Source organism: Cryptomeria japonica, chromosome 8 (assembly GCF_030272615.1).
Source record: "Cryptomeria japonica chromosome 8, Sugi_1.0, whole genome shotgun sequence".
Classification (NCBI taxonomy): domain Eukaryota; kingdom Viridiplantae; phylum Streptophyta; class Pinopsida; order Cupressales; family Cupressaceae; genus Cryptomeria; species Cryptomeria japonica.
The window spans coordinates 337,369,426-337,386,625 of NC_081412.1; the positions used below are offsets into that span (position 1 = coordinate 337,369,426).

Consider the following 17,200-nt stretch of genomic DNA (forward strand, 5'->3'; position numbering starts at 1 on the left):
CCTGTGAGATTTTAAAAGATATGTTCTTGAAAAGAGATTTTATTTCTCTTATTTTTCTTTATGAACTGTCAAACTAGTGTTCTGAACTTTGTTTCAATCACTTCCATTTCTCATGTTGAAGCATTTTGAAGAATAATTTTTCTCTGAAATATGTGTAAATCATTAGCCTCTCATCTAAGAATGAAGTAGGTAGCCTTGCGTGCTTTCAGGTCAAAAGCATACCAATTAAATTTAATTAGATTATTCCCTGAATAACTAATGGAGGGAGTTGTACCTATCAAAAATTCAGAGGGAAGTAGTATATGTTACACTTACCCAACTGTTTAGTTGAACTTTTGTCTTTTAAAGAAGGCGACAGAGTTTGAAATTAATTAAATTGAAGAAAGGCAAAAATCTGTTCACTAACACATACCAAGCTTCACACAAAGCCACAAAGGTTTTCACCTTAAAGATGCAAATGTAGTCAGAAATATGTGAGGAGCAGAATTCTTCTAGTCCCTTTAAATTTAGGATTTATGTTATATGTAATTCTTATAAAAATACAAGACCCTCTAACAAAGCATACCCATCGTCCTAATCTGTGTCACCGCGTTCACCGAATTTTTGGCTTTAGGTTCGAAATTCGGCGAACTCAAAAACAACGTATCAAATTCGCAAAAATTCGTTTGAAAATCGTAAAATAACAAGCAAGGGTTTTTTATGTTGTTGTCGAGAGCTACGAAGGCCACAGAAGGGTCGCAAGTCGACGCCATGCCAAAGAAGGGCCGTAGGTCAACACCATGTTGCAAAAGGGTTTGTAGCTGCGACATCGGGAGACGGGATACACATCTTAAAATTATCGCCAACTTTTCAAAGGCACACTAGGAAGCCTATTATTTCCTTAGGCAGAAGTCGGGTGGAGAGGAGAGGGACAAATCTCAACCTCCTTTGTTTGCCGGTATTGGGTGTTTGGATGTTTGCATTGACCCATCGGTCGGGAGAAGTAGAGCCTTAACATTGGGAGAGGAAATGATCAACGGCAACTTGTGACCTACCTTCGTCCATTCTATACAATGCAATCACTCGATCCAATTCACCCTTGGAAGGGAAGGAAGCCCGGGTGGAACCAGGAGAATCGTTAAATTCATAGTCGAGGATCGTCCCTACCATTCTAGCCAGGTATTGGAAGTAGAGTTGCCCCGAGATATAAATGTAAGCTAGCATTAAAAAATTAAAGCAAACCTCACAGATCTCAACATTTAGTATATTCACATTAACTATAAAAATTGTTGCATTTTATATTTAATATATTACAAATTAAATATTTCTAAAATATTTAATTTAAATTTTTAATTATTTATATATAAAATTTGACAAATTTAAATTAAAATCTATAAATTAAATTAAACAAATTTAATATTGTTTAGTCTGATATTTTTTAGATGTATTATTTGTATTTTCTAAAAAATCAAATTTATATAAAGCGAATAAAATGGCAAAAAACAATTCGAATTTTTTTCACTTGCCGAATTTCATCCAAATTTTATTGCTGGCGAATTTGAATTCGAACTCGAACGTGGTGACTTAGGTCCTAATTATCCTTGGGGATTCTTTTCGAGTCTTACAACACAAGAGCGGGCTGATCTCTTTTACATTCTGCCAGTACTTCTCCTTTCCGTCCTGCTTCCAATGTAAATAATGCATGCAGTTCAATCAGCCTTCATAAGGAATCAGCAACAATGTTGCTTACGCAATTATATTGGATTTTGAGATATGAACATGTAGTTACTTAACCAGTTTGCTTGCTAGGCACTAGGCACTAGGATTTCTTTTGGACAACTTTGAAGTCCTATTTTGATGATCTATCTGGATAATAAAGTGCTGCCCCACAAATATGGCTTGAATTTTTCTACAGCATGCATAAGGACAGTTGATTTTGCAAAAGTATAGATCATAACTCTTTACCTTTGCCTGTGCCTGAAGCATCACGTTCCACTATAAAGGGTTGTGAAAATTCTGAAGTTTTTTTTATTACCCAGTTCAGATTTTAGAATACAATTTCTGCTGCATCTGTCTATTTGATTTATCTTTTTTAGTAATGCTGGTGAGAAGTGCCACATAACCTCCAAAACCCTAGGAGATCTCCTATAAAAATACACAATCCATTAGTAGTTATATGTCCCAAAGGCACAAAGGTCACTCACTGCAAAGTCACATTTTGATTTCTTTGCAAATAATGTGTTAAAGCTTGTGATTTCTAAAACAATATTCAAATGCTTCCAATGCTCCTCCATATTTTGATATAGATGAGGATATCATTAAAGAAAACAAGATCAATGTTTCTGCAGTAATGTTTGAAGATTCAGTAACTGTACCTTGGAATATGTTTGGGGACTTGATTAACCCAAATGTCGTCAACTGAAATTCGTAGTGCCATAATGAGTTCAGAATGTTTATCTTAAACTGATCACACTCCCTCAACCTTATTTGGTGGTAACCAGATCTCAAATCAATCTTAAACACTTTTGCCCAATGTAGCTCAGCCAAAATAGTTCATCTATCTGTGGGATAGAAAGTTTGTTCTCGATGGTTTTAATATCAGTTTCCAGTAGTAAACACATATACATAAGGAACCAGCTTTCTTTTTAATGAAAACTTTTAAACAAAAGGCTTAGAGACTAGTTCTAACATTGTTCATTCTCTCCAGCCAGAAGTAGCCCTAGCAGTTTGATCCAAGCATAAGCACCTACAGGTTGAGTTTGCACCCCCCCAACGCAGATTCTCAATTCTGGCAGCCTACTTTATAATATTCCCGGATTGCATTGTGAATTATTCAGGGAATTTCTTTTATCTTCATAATAGGCAAACTTCACGTGTCAATAATAATGCAGTTTGCACCATTAACATGTTGGGTCCACAAACACCATCCAACAAGCCATATTATTCACATGGTCCACGTCATCTAGTGAGGCCTCATCTTTCATGTCCAGCAATGAACAAGGAAGCTGAAGCAGTTGAAATACAAATGGCCTTGTAAATTGATTAGGGCATTGTCTCTCATCTCAAATTTGATGCATGAAGATGCAAAGATGCCTAGATTCCTAAGGCCCTAAACAATATTCTCTATGCAAGGTAACCCTTCTAAAGAGTCGGCCTTTAGGAATAACACAGTTTGGTAGCTAAGTCCAGCAATCTACTCATGTGTAACATATCCTATTCAACGGAATAACTTTATTTGCTAGCCTCTAACGAATTTGTAATAGTGTTTCGAAATATCCCCCTAGGATATTTGTTTCAGATTTTCATCCAATAATTCACAGAAAAAATTAACAACAATTCCACATGCAAAAGATTTCAATACACCATCAAATTAACTGATAATCATTAATTTTCAGACTGAAATAATAGTTCTGAATTTAAAGATAAACATGGCATTAAAATCCTCAATAGAACAACAGCAAAAATTACCAATCCTAGCCACAGCATTCACAGTCGGATTGGACAACCAGCATAAAGCATTTGAAGCACATGTGAGTCACCTGCACGATAACTCCAACTGACAATGGGTTTTCTTCCACTGCCACCAAGCTCGAGGGTTTGCGTCCTCAAACCTACTGAAAACTAGAGCTTCCCAGAAACTCTCCAAGAGAATTAATTTCCAAACATAAAACCAAGCATGTCCAAAATGATCCTCTCCACGTTATTAAATAGCCCAACCTTGTGACTCTTTGTTCGCCCGCTGACTATCTCTTAAAATTCCTTTTAATAATTAAGTGACTTTACTTTATAATTTGATATTGTCATTAAAGTCACTTTAATCTGCAATAAATAATAATTAAATTAAGTTGTCTTTAAAGTTATTATGTTTTGACAACTTAATTACTTAATGGATTTCCTAAAATCCCAAAAAGGGGACATTACAGACCTCCCTCCTTAAAGATTGCTTGTCCTCAAGCAATCATGAATCTGCATACCAATACCAAGATCCCAAACCATCCTTAGGAACACTGTTTTACAAATCCGTTGTGCCACACTGATTAAAACATCTGCATACCCACAATGAAGCAGCATATCTTGGTCCACAAGAGTCAATGCACCAAACATATCACTACCTGGATCCCATATCAATTTGTAGAACGTGCTATAAGTAATGAAAGAGTCTGTCAACCAATCACATTGAGGTAACCGTCCACGCATGTAGAACAACCGGACAAGATGAAGATGAACCCCTTCATGCCCATAAACCAACATGAAGGAATACCAAAACTCGCTACCATAACTCTGATCAGCAACATAAATGATTTCAAACATGTCACCAAACCAATGCCAATCAAAGAAAAACCTCTCACACTCCATCTCTATCCAAGAGAAGCATCCTTCAACACTCCCATATCATTGAGTCGCTAATGCAAAATCAGGAAAAGCTATATGATTCCAACTAGGACAGCCACCAGTCCATAAGAAATCAAAGAGTATGAAGTCACCAAGCAACAAACATACCGCTGCCCTATCAAGAGAAATAGATGACAATCTCAAGATTGAGGTGTGTATGCCTTCATTGCCCAGCACTGATAACTCTTGAAAGTCTAATTCACTACTAGTGTCATCAATAAAATCAACTTCTTCACCCATGGATTGATCACCATTAAGTGAAACTTCAGAGTTGGTAAAGTCCTGCTTATCATCATCTTGAAGCATGACTTCTTCCAAATCTGGAAGCTCCTATCTAACCGTTGTCCCGTGACTGAAACTACTCTGAAATCTACTTGTATACCTTGTTGTCACAGCCATTTCATTGCCTGCAAATTGTTTTTTCATCATCAAAATTTATGGGTTTGTTTCCTTGCTGGTCCTTCTACTCTTCATTGTTATCATGTGTATAACAAATGGCAAGAACATTGTGAATTGTTTCGTCCCCACCAAGAGTATTGGTCCTTCAATGATTTGCATCATCTCCATGCTCTTAAGATTAGCTTCTTCTTCCTTAAGTGTCGCTGTAGTAGAAGTTTGATTTTCTGATTTGGATAATTTATAAAGCAGCATACTTAGTTGTAAGCAAAGTTCATCCACCTCCTCCTTATCTTCTACAAACTTAATAGCAAGATCTCTATCCTTGAGCAATTTCAAACAATCTGACTTCATCTTTCCTAGTGCCTCTCTAATGGTGTGAAGGTGTGTACTATTGATTCCAACTGCCATTCTTTTTTCCCTTTCCTCAATTTGGGTTTTCCAAATGAGGTCTTCAATGAATTTATGATTGTTGTCTTCTCTTGTTAGAACCTGCACATCTTCATCTTCTGAAACCATGAGATGCTCCTTCAAATCTTGCACATCAAGAGGTTGTTGATCCAACTGGTCAAAGAGAGATGAGCTATCCCTTATTAAATTTTCTGACTTACTAACTTCTGTAGCAGCCATATCATCGATCTCACAACAAGTTTCCATGCATTCTTCATGAAGGAAAGGAGGGACCAAACTATGTTCATACAAAGATTCATCAAAAGAGCTTGTCTCTTCACAAAAATTATCTATGTTGATTTCTAGGTCACCAACAAAGAGTTTTAAATGCTTCTCACCTAAAACCATTGTTTCCTCCTTCAAATTATCCTCCTTAACTGATTGAATGTCATTATCCTTTTTGCTTGTAATTTTAGCTTGCTCCTCATGAGACATGGAAGCATTCTCACCTGTAGTTCTACCCTCATTACCACTTGGCTGCAATGTATCCTCATCCTTATTAATTTCACAAATATGATCAAGTATCCAAGCCATCTGACATCTGAAAAAAATCTGCTCTCTTCTCATTAGGTTCTTGCTATTTTTTGGAGATCTTGAAACCTGTAAACCCATGGAGATCAGTTCATTTTCAGTCATGTGTTCCTTGAACCTTTCAATTTTCCGCTCAAACAACCCTTTGGAGAACTCATAAGAACAATGTGAGACAACCAGCCCCTTTCTCCAAATAGCTAATAAATCTGATTGCAACTGCCTGCACATATCATCATCCGCATCTAGGATCATGGACAATATGTCAGACATATGTGTCTTCACCTTATCTGAATGGAATTTCTTGATTTCAGCAATGAAACAATTGAACATTTGAAGAATAATTTTTTCACATCCGAGATCAAACATAATGATAAATGATCTCGTACTTCCATGATTTCTAAAATCTTAGCCCTCTTACCCAAAGTAGGGGCTTTGACATCATGTAACCCATGTAGGCTCCTCCACAATCAGCTGTAAAACCCTCTTCAAGATGTTATCATTATAGGGTGCTACAGGAGCTCTTATTCTTATGATCTCAATGTGGCACGAAACAACTGCAAGTCTCACCTCTTCATATGGATGTTCCATAAACCTGTATTGGACCACAGGAAGCATTGAAGCCTACAAAGCCTAATTCAAAAGCCTCCAATCAGACTGGTCTACTTTGGACAAACATGAATCTAATTCCTCCAACTTAGAGAGAACATCATCAGAATTTTTTATGGATTTCAATTGTAATCCAATTACATAGAGTCGATTTCCTACTTCTTTTTCTTTCTGCAAGTCCCTTAGCTGCTCATTATTAAATGTGTCATTAAATTCTTTTGAGAAGAAGACACTTTTCTGATCTGCCAGTATCTTCATTTTTGCTTTGGTTATATGAAGTTCGATACCACCGTGATAACCTATAAGAACACTTGCTAGTTCTAACCCCTATTTTGAGAATGCGACAAGTGACTGTTTTTTTGGGGGGGGGTTTTCCCCGTGGTTTGCTGAACCTGGTGCATTTTAAATTGTTTGTTTCTTGCATTCATACATTTTTGCAGACACTTGTTCATCAAGTTCCAAAGTAACCAAAACATTAAAATAATATTCCAAATGTAATGTCCCCTTCTCACTAGTTTGCAGACATACAAGGAGTTTGGCCTATTACTTGACCCTCGTAGGCCATGAAGTTGATGAGAGGGTCACTTGGGCAGTGCTTGTGGCTTCACATTTGATTTTTATATGATTTTTGGAGAGACAATGTACTCTCACGTAGGGCGTCACCTATGAAGTCAATTGCACTTTATATTATAATGATACTTTAATATTACCTCAAGTGCAATTAAATATTATTTTATTAAAGGGGAATCTTCTAAAAGGTGGCCGATCCCTTGGAGAAAAAAAAAATTGAGGGGTAGGCTCATTTGTTCAATCATCGAATGTTTTGACTACTTCTTTCTTGATAGCTTGTGGAGCCAAGGGTTTCTGCAGTTCATTTTCAGTCATTGAGAACGATAACTCTCTTTGATTGGCATAACTGTGGTGGTGAAAGATCCTCCGAAGGGTTGCAATTGAGAGTGAGGGATACTTCAATCCTTCATATTGGAGTTTATCGAGTTTGAAGCATCATTCATGGGAGATGATTTGGAAACATACTTCAGATTCATGATCATTTGATGTTTTTATATCTGCCCTCTTATGAGGAGATAGGCAATTTATTTGGAAGCATTTTGGAGGTGATTGAAGGCACTTTCTGAGGTTATTTCCAGGTCTGCCATGGGGGTCGATCAGACCTATTGATCCTCATATTTTCATTCATTACTCATTGCTGGTGGATCAGAATTTTGTGGGCATTGCTGCACTGACTTCGTGAGGCCAAGACAATCATTCCAATAACAATTTGGAGCTGAAGACTGCTTACTTTATGTTATTTTACATCTGCAACTTCAAGGGCAGGGCGGGCCAGCTACCAAGGGGGTGATTTCCATCATTCCATCATAGAAGCCTCTAAAAATCCTAATAAAAATCGGCAATCATTGTTGAAGGTGTCCCATTCCTTTGGCATCAGCAAATCAGGTTTTTGATCCCTCTTGGTCTATGTTTTGGTTAATATTCTGAGTACATTGTGTTCAGAGATTAGGGGCAGCCATTAGAATACCTCATATGTCAATTAGGTTTGAGTAATAAATGCTATTGTGCCATTTGCAAAGTCTGGAATTGTAATCAGAACTTTTGGACAAGCAGTATTGAATATTTGGCTTATTTATTCTGAAGCATGTATGCCAAGTGTTTGATAAAATATCTATTTCCAATTAAAAGTGCATTTGAGGTGTATTCTTCATGTTTGATTGTTTATCCATCTTCCTACATCAATTGCAATCAGTATATGATAGATTTCAGCGTGTATGAAAAATGTTTGACAATATTCCTTGAGTTCAACTTCATCATTTTACACGTATATAAGCAAGGGATATTACACCAAAGGTGGCGTTCATTGCCATTTATTTGTCCTGAATGAAATAGTTTCAGACACTACATAAGTTCATGGCTCAACAAATGATATTCTTCCAAAACACATTACTCCTTACACTACAAATTATTCCAGGAAGTACAAAGTTTTTCAGCTCGAATTGATACTACTACTACAAGTTTATCATTCAAACTATGAAAGATTCAAACAATGGAGCCTGGCAATATTACTTGAGACTGTTTCGCTACCACGACGACGCCTTTCAAACTTCACGTCCAACCTGTAGCATGAATGGCGCTCTTATTACCAGCTAGGCGGCTTCCATTTCCTCAGTCAACTGCCACACTCCTAACATGACCTTCACGCAACTCCAGCAACACTTAGGGAATTTTGCATGGGTTCCAATCTGCTACATGTAATCCTTCTGTCTAATCAAATCGTATTACTATGACTTCCTGCTCAGAATCTGCTGGTGATGCAACAATATTAATTCTCCCAACAGCAGCTTTATGTCTCAGGTCAAAGCATTCTAAAGCACCATCTTCTCCACCACAAGCTACCAATCCATGAACTAGGCTTTGGCAAATCACGTTGATTGCAGGAAAATGGGTCTCATGAGGAGCAAGAAAACGGCCCTGTTCCACTTAATACGATACAAATCTGGTGAAAAAGAAAATCACATGACCAACAATAATAGGCAATATCCTTCCCAGCATTGGAATACGAAGGCTGTAGTGATTCCCATATTTAGCATGAAGACAAACAAAACGATCAGCACAGAGAAAAGCAAATTTTGAGTAATTGTCTCCCAATACAGTTTGAACGACTCCCAAGAGTCACACAATAAATTTGATTTTTCCACACTGCGGTTTCTTTATTTGGCACTGGGCAGTTACACAGTAAATTTGGTTCTAGCAGGTCAGTTACAATTCCCCCCCCCTCCCCCGCAGTGCCAAAGAGCTTGTCGGCAGATGAAACAGCAATACCACAAGAACCTGTTGATAGAAGTTAATCTGACAACATTCAACTCCCGATATGAAAGTCGATAATTTCATGACTCCTTATTCAAGATACTTCGCAAGTTTTGCAGAGTTAGGAAAAAACAATAAACGGCTCCCTCCAAATATTCCTACCCAGCTAAGGTAATGTCTCCAAGAAATAAGCTGATGAAAAAAAGAAGCCCACGTATCTATGAATTCTCCACCACAACGATTATGAATCGACTGGAAAGGGCCACGTTGCAATGCTTGATCTTTTGTGATAAAAACGTCTCACACTTTAATGCAAGCAGCAATCGATGGCTTCAAAATTAAACAGAAAACACCCACCACAAGGGACATACAATTCTCGGAAAATCGTCCCGTAATAATCAAGAAAAAACAACATCAAAGAATTTTTGCCCTACTTCAGCAACGATATCATTGACTCACAGAATACATATACCCAGTAATTGCAATAACTTTTCATGCACTTGTAGAACCAGAAACTATTATTTCTTGTTTACTCCAATAGCCCCATCATTCTTTGATTGTGGTTTTCTTTGATGTTCTATAGTGGTAGTGGCCTCGATAAAGTGATACCTCATCTCACAGCCCTCCACAGCTTTTCATGAGCAAAACATACACAAAATTAACCGGAAAGTCGAGTATTTAGTGATACTGATAGTATTGCTTCCTTCAGTTGCAGTTGGTTTGATCTTAGAAATAGTTGCGGTGCTCTCACGGTAATGATATCATTGACCAATATAAATTGCAGTAACCCTGCAATGGATTCAAATGTTTATAATCTTTAATCCTTATTACCCACGATACCCCTGTAGCCAGTCACTTGCAGATGTACACCCAGAAAGAACTTCAAAAGAACAAACCGACACACCTCAAGAAAGGAGTCTCACGATTTCAAGAAGAAATCCTCCGCTATGCACCAAGATAATTAGAGCTCAGTCACAAAATCATACTATTAACTTGCCAAAAAAAAAAAAATTGAAGTGCCAGTATATTCTTAAAATTCAATAAACCTGACAATAAAGAGTCCCAGGATTAAATTGTCGAACCTTATAAGGCAATTCTTCCTTCCGTCAATTCTCAAAGCCACAATTTAATATTATTATTTATCGCCCAATATTGCAAAGACTCTGCCAAATATAATTGGACCTACCCATCTTATGCACTCAGAAAAATATTCTTTATTTCAATTGGCCTGCTTATTGGCAATTAATAGCAAAGCCACTCCAATAAGCTCAAAAATTATTATTTTATTGATCACCCAAATCAATATCAATAAACCAAATTGATGAACAGATATATTTCTCTGCTCTGATACCACTGAAATATCCCCCTAGGATATTTGTTCCAGATTTTCATCCAATGATTCACAAAAAAAATTAACAACAATTCCACATGCAAAAGATTTCAATACACCATCAAATTAACTGATAGTCATTAATTTTCAGATTGAAATAATAATTCTGAATTTAAAGATAAACATGGCATTAAAATCCTCAGTAGAACACCAGCAGAAATTACCAATCCCAGCCACAGCATTCACAGTTGGATTGTACAACCAGCATAAAGCATTTGAAGCACATGTGAGTCACCTGCATGATAACTCCAATTGACAATGGATTTCCATCCACTGCCACCAAGCTCAAGGGTTTTCATCCTCAAACCTGCTGAAAACTAGAGCTTCCCAGAAACTCTCCAAGAGAATTAATTTCCAAACATAAAACCAAGCGTGTCCAAAATGATCCTCTCCACGTTATTAAATAGCCCAACCCTGTGACTCTTTGTTCGTCCACTGACTGTCTCGTGGAATTCCTTTTAATAATTAAGTGACTTTACTTTATAATTTGATATTGTCATTAAAGTCACTTTAATCTGCATTAAATAATAATTAAATTAAGTTGTCTTTAAAGTTATTATGTTTTGACAACTTAAACTTATTTATTTAATGGATTTCCTAGTGTCCCAAAAAGGGGACATTACATGTTTCCATGTTTGTCTATTCAAACCCATTGCATGCTCAGATAATTTTCATTAATATCCATTCCTTTGTCTGTAAATTGTCTGCCATGCAACTCCAGAGACTGGCAGAGATCACTCGTATCTGAGTAAAACTCACTGAATTTCGATCCAAACTTGGATTCCTCACCAGTCCAAAGAATTGTCATCTTAAAGTTAAACAGCCATCTTGTCACTTGATTTCTATAATGAGTTCTAAGCCATGCATGTCAACTTGTTTGTGGTATCAAAAAGAAGGAATACAACCCAGGGTTGATTCAATCTATCCAAAAGAGCAACAACATAAAACAAAGGTGTCCAATGATGCAAAGAAACCAATTTCGGCAGAAGCCCAAACACTTATCTAGGAAGCTTTGGAAGAACAAAGAACTCTCTCACAATACCACAACCTAATGTAATACAGATGCAAAAGCATAAGGATTTCAAAGAATCGATGTTGTTCAATTAATCAAGGAGACAAAGCTCCTTTAAATAGAGTTACAAAGACGATGTTTCTAAAAGAAACAATCATTAACTAGAGGCGAAATTAGAAACAACTTAAATGACCATTAATAACACAAAGAGAAAGATATTATTCTAATACCCTCCCTTAATGGTCATCATTCTAATTACCAAGAGAAATAACAGAGAAGGTTGCCCCCTTCTTCTCAGAACATGTTGCAACAGAAGACAAGAGCCTGCCACTAACTCTACCACTTGAGATGAGTCTGCCACCAACCCTCCCAGAAATTGCAGAACTTCTGGAGATACCCAAAACAACACCAACCGTCCAACCTGATGTTGGAGAATTGTTCCTCCCTGTAACTAGAGACACACTAAGAATAGTTGTCACGATTTTGAGGAAAAAATTGGCAAACCCTCCAAACTATTGCAGATGAGCAAGATGCCCGAAAAATAGACTGCAAACAAGAGACTAGTGCAGATGTTCGCACAACAACTCCAGGTGCGACTAAAAACAGACTGCAGCAAAGTACAATTTTTGAGGAAAAAATCATTAACCCTCATGATTTTTTTTTTACAAGGACAAAAAATATTTAAAAACCCACAGATAATTTTTAGGACAAAATTATTAAAACCCACAGATTTTTTTAAGGGAAAAAATATTGAAACCCATCAGAATTTTTTTTTAGGTAAAAAAGTATTAAAAAATAAAAACTGAAACAAACATCGATGCCCATAAGCCATCTTCACATTTTTCGAGGCACGAAAAACGAGGTATTGAGAAGATGCTAAGCGCACAAAACCTAACTGCCTTCCAACATCAAGTTGGTCAATGATGCCATCTTGCACGTTTCCCAATGCATGGAAAACGAAAAAATTGAGAAGAGGCGTTGGCACAGAATTCAATAAATTCGAATCCCAATGCAGAAACAGAGCTAGATGCAAGTACAGACTTCAAAAAAATGAAGTACGACGGGCACGAATTTCAAGAAAAAAAATCTAGCTGACCCAGAAAAATCCGAAGACAACCCAAAAATCCTTGCAAAAAACCCAGAACGAATCTGCTATCGGAATCTGGATCCGCTGGCTCGAAAATCGAGGCACCCAGAAAATTCTGACGACGACCCAGTTGAGGTCTCGAAAAACCCACCACAAATCTATACTCAGAAATTTTTTTCGACTGAATCTGGAGGGTCAAAACCCTAGCCGAAAATGCAGATTTCCATACAAAAATGGCAGAAAAAAATCTGCAGGCGGGAAAAAAATGCGTCGCGTGGTTGCGCGAAATGCAAGAGAGACGGGTCGCGGGAGAGGGCAGAAAATAGCCAGAAAACCCTAGTAGTGCAACCAAAATGAACTGCAATTTCGAATAAACAAAGAAATTTTTCAAAAAAAAACTGTTAAAAATTCATGGCGAATTTTTAATTGAAAAATTATTTCGAAATTAACCAAGGCTGCTCTGATACCATAATACAGATGCAAAAGCATATGGATTTCAAAGAATCAATGTTGTTCAATTAATCAAGGAGACAAAGCTCCTTTAAATAGAGTTACAAAGACGATGTTTCTAAAAGAAACAATCGTTAACTAGAGGCGAAATTAGAAACAACTTAAATGACCATTAATAACACAAAGAGAAAGATATTATTCTAATATAATGCTCAACCAAGTCCCACATCAAACACTTAGGTTTTATTTTCAATACGAAAGTCCATTCAAGGTGCAAGCAAATCTCAACATCCTAATTTCCAAAGATATATCAACACTAAAGCATCAAATGAATTGATTCAACATTTGAAGGCTTAATATACCATCAACTTAAAAAATGCAAGGATCACCTTGACAACTCTAAAGATACCAATCCCACTACTTTGTTTGTTTCAATAGGGACCATAGCTTAGGGTAGCTTGCCAATGCACGTTTGAGAATTGTATCTCACACATGCAAAACTCTCTTACTCATGATGTCACACCATTGGAATTGGCATTTTTCTCAGTAAGCTATATTTGCATGACTAGAAATATAGCTACATACAAAGCTAAGGCACAATATTAATCTATCAAGGTCAAAATTTGTTCTATCACATTCCAAGGTCCCCTCCAAAAGCTCATTATCTATCAAGCAATACAAAAAGCTCATCTCTCACGCACAAAAGTTTTCATTACCCATGTTCTTCCCAGAGTTACTACAAAACACTTCAACGAAGCATACTCTAGCAATTCAATCTATTGAATTTGCATCTCAAAAACCAAAGCTTGATACTTTGCTACAGCAATATGAAGATATCTCTAAAGAACCCAAAGGCATTCCAGATCCATAAAGCATTAGATTGATCTCATCCTGAGATCACCACTTCTATTACAAATAAGTTTGGGAGAATGATGAGATTTGTACAAAAATTCAAAGAACTCAGTGACCAACATAAGATTTGACCAATTTCATCACCTTTCAGTATTCCAGTTGTCACACACTCAAGAAGGATGGATTGTGGCATCTCTATTTAGTGTATCTTTCACTCAACAAGATCCCTATGAAGCATGTATCTTCTACTCACATTGATGATCTTTTGGACCACCTTAAAGCTGCATAATCATCACAAAGATTGATTCCAAGTTCAGTTATCCAAGTTCTGGTCAACCTAAAAGACAGTATTCAAGACACAAAGGCAAGTATGACTGGTTGATGATGCCTTCCGTTCCACAAATGCACCTACAAACTTCTTGTGGCTTCTGAATGATATCTTGCGACCCTTCACAAACACCACCATCATTGTCTATTAAATTAATAGAACTCACTAAAGTTTAATAGAATTTGTTTTTTGAATTGTAGCATGCAATATCCCAAACTACAGAAACTAAAATGGACATACATCAGTAAACAGATAAATACATGTCATAGGCTATAGCCACCAAACCTGCTCATACACTCTTCATTAATGTGGAGTTAACAATTTAGAACGATTACAGCAAGTAGATGCAAACTGCCTTTGAACTGAGCATGCATAGGCACTTCATTCAATCTAACCGAGTAAGAAAGAGAAATGTACAGGTGAATGGACACCAGATTCAGTCTCTCTGTGATGCAGTGAGTGAACCATACATGGAAATTAAAATTATTTGATGTACTTGGACAAATCTACAAGGTGAAATCAGAAATTTACAATGTAGAGATATTTACTAGGGGTAATCAACCAAAAAGTTAATGATTATTTGACAGGGCCAAAAATTATCAGTAATTTCATCAATCTTAGCTTAACATTGTGACAAATGTGCTCATTTCAAAACCAAGGAAGAATGTCAAATTTCAACCCTGATCAAAATCTCTGAAACTGGAAGGAAACTCTTGATAGGAAGCACAAGTGCCTTCTTCACTTTTCATCCTCCTCATCTTTCTTTCTCAAAAGCAAGCTACACGCATGTTATTGTAAGTCACAAAGCTTGTACAGAAGATATAAGCTGGCTGTAAACATGCACAGTAACTTGTCTTGAGAACTCCAGGTACTTTATCGCCATTCTTGAATACAATGCCTAACTGTATGAAAAACTATTTACTGTTCTATTCAATTCCTTTCCAACTGTTCATTTTTTTCAACTAGGATTGTTCTTTGTTTTTCAGACTAAGATGCCAGTACTTGAAGTTTAAATACCTGTTTTCCTTAACATCATAAGCCTTCCCCTATTAAAATCCCAAATAGCATACAGCTTTGTATACATCACATGTAAGGTACAAATGACAGAATTGCATATATCACTATAAAAATGAGAAAAAAGAGTAAAACTTAAGCATTATAAAGGCAATGGGAAAGGTTCATGTTCTTCTGAATTTGTTGCTTTCACATGTTTTCTGTTTTAATAATCTGTCAGAAAAAAATACGTCAAATACTTTCCAAAAAGCATTTCACCCGAACTAGATGTCAATTTAAATTCTTTTTCTAAAATTTTCTCCTAAGATCTGGTTAGATCAAGTCTTGATCTGATACAGATCCCGTTTAGAAAAGGACCTCCTAACTAACTTGTTTAGAAAGGAATCTCATATCTACTAATATGGTTCTAATCTTACCTATTACCATCAAAAGATATAACCCCCATTCAAAACTCTTAGTTTTCCGATTTGTTAGTTGAAACTGAAGTTTAATCTAATTATGTACAACATATTTCCAGGACATCTTAGATGTGAACACTCAGTGGCTATTTACCAGAGAAAGATGGCAGCATTGATTGTCATGAATGTAAGTCTAAGATCATCTGAATGTCAACATTCAGTGGCTATTTACCTGAAAAAGATAGATGATGGCATTGATTGTCATGAATGTAGGTCTAAGGCGATCAGTTGATATAGCACGTGCCTGTAAAAAGTAATCCAATTTACATTATGACACGGAGTTTGCAAAATATAATATTCCAGTACAGCTTATATTGGAATAGGTTAATAACAATAAGGAACTGGTTTAGAAGAACCTGATAGTAAATTTCTGCCCAAAACAGCACCAACAGTGCATATGTAGTGAAGAATAGCAGCCCAGGCATATCAAGTAAAATATATTTCAAAATCTAGTAGTCATAATCACCAGAATAAAAGTCAGCAAAAAAGCAAAAGCTGTAAGCATAAATTAATAATGTTAAACGCATTAACTAATAATTTGAAATGCACATAAAAAATGCAGCATAGAATACTAGAAAGAATAACAAAATTGCACCTCAGGTTCAATGTTTTGCACACTTCGACGGAATACAAAGATCACACAGCGAACTGCAAAACAAGGAAACAAAACTTTCTTAATAAAACACTTTTTCATTAAAAAATCGCAGACAATAATCAAAACAAGTATAAAATAAGCTTATTCTTCTAGGATTATTGTTATTTAAAAGAAATGAATGCTCCGAACCCTAATTATTCCATACAAAATTGATTTGGGACCAACTTGCAATTTAAAAACTTGGATCCTACTCACAGAAGACTGATATAGACAATCCATGACTAAGTGATGCTATTGTTATCTAATTCACATTCACAATGGAATACATCTGACCCCAAGACATCAATGCAGTAAATTTTTTGAACTATTAAATAACTGCTCTAAACCCATATTACCTGCAGCTATTTATCTAAGGCTTACCTCCATTCACAACAACATTGAGAAAATGAAAAACTTTCTGAGTTGTCCACCCATATTCTGGCACTCTCAGCTCAATACGAATAAGTTGAATCTAAAACAACAAAAACATGAAACCCTATTACCAAAAATTAAAATCTTTAAAATTTTAAATGATTCAAAATCAATTGGTTCAAAAATAATTCTGTAATTTATCATTACACTACAAAAAATTCAATATAAACTTTGATATTTTGTTGACGATAAAACTATCCTAATTAAAATTCATTGGTAACTGATATAAGTTCAATCAGGTTCTATAACTATGTAGCATTAGACTCTTGTGACATCCACTTTTCCATACCTTTTTCTATTTGTTTTCACTTTGTCTTGAAATAAATTAGGATGAAAGGATATATATTAACACTTATCTGTTAAATCGAA

The 17,200-nt window shown here is 36.1% G+C and overlaps 2 protein-coding genes across 8 annotated transcripts in view; one reads left to right on the plus strand and one right to left on the minus strand.

Annotated features, from left to right (window-relative positions):
• The window catches only part of LOC131079082 (retrovirus-related Pol polyprotein from transposon TNT 1-94), a 74,868-nt gene that overhangs the window by 38,354 nt on the left and 19,314 nt on the right, over positions 1-17,200 (plus strand). The window lies entirely within an intron of this gene.
• Positions 1-17,200, minus strand: part of LOC131079066 (tobamovirus multiplication protein 3) — a 90,466-nt gene that overhangs the window by 25,766 nt on the left and 47,500 nt on the right. For both annotated transcript variants that reach the window (XM_058016956.2, XM_058016965.2), the window contains exons 2-5: positions 16,781-16,871; positions 16,361-16,413; positions 16,122-16,214; positions 15,938-16,009 (exon numbers count right to left, since the gene is read on the minus strand). In XM_058016956.2, coding sequence (XP_057872939.1) covers positions 15,938-16,009; positions 16,122-16,214; positions 16,361-16,413; positions 16,781-16,871 — 309 coding nt within the window. The remainder of the gene's footprint in view (positions 1-15,937; positions 16,010-16,121; positions 16,215-16,360; positions 16,414-16,780; positions 16,872-17,200) is intronic.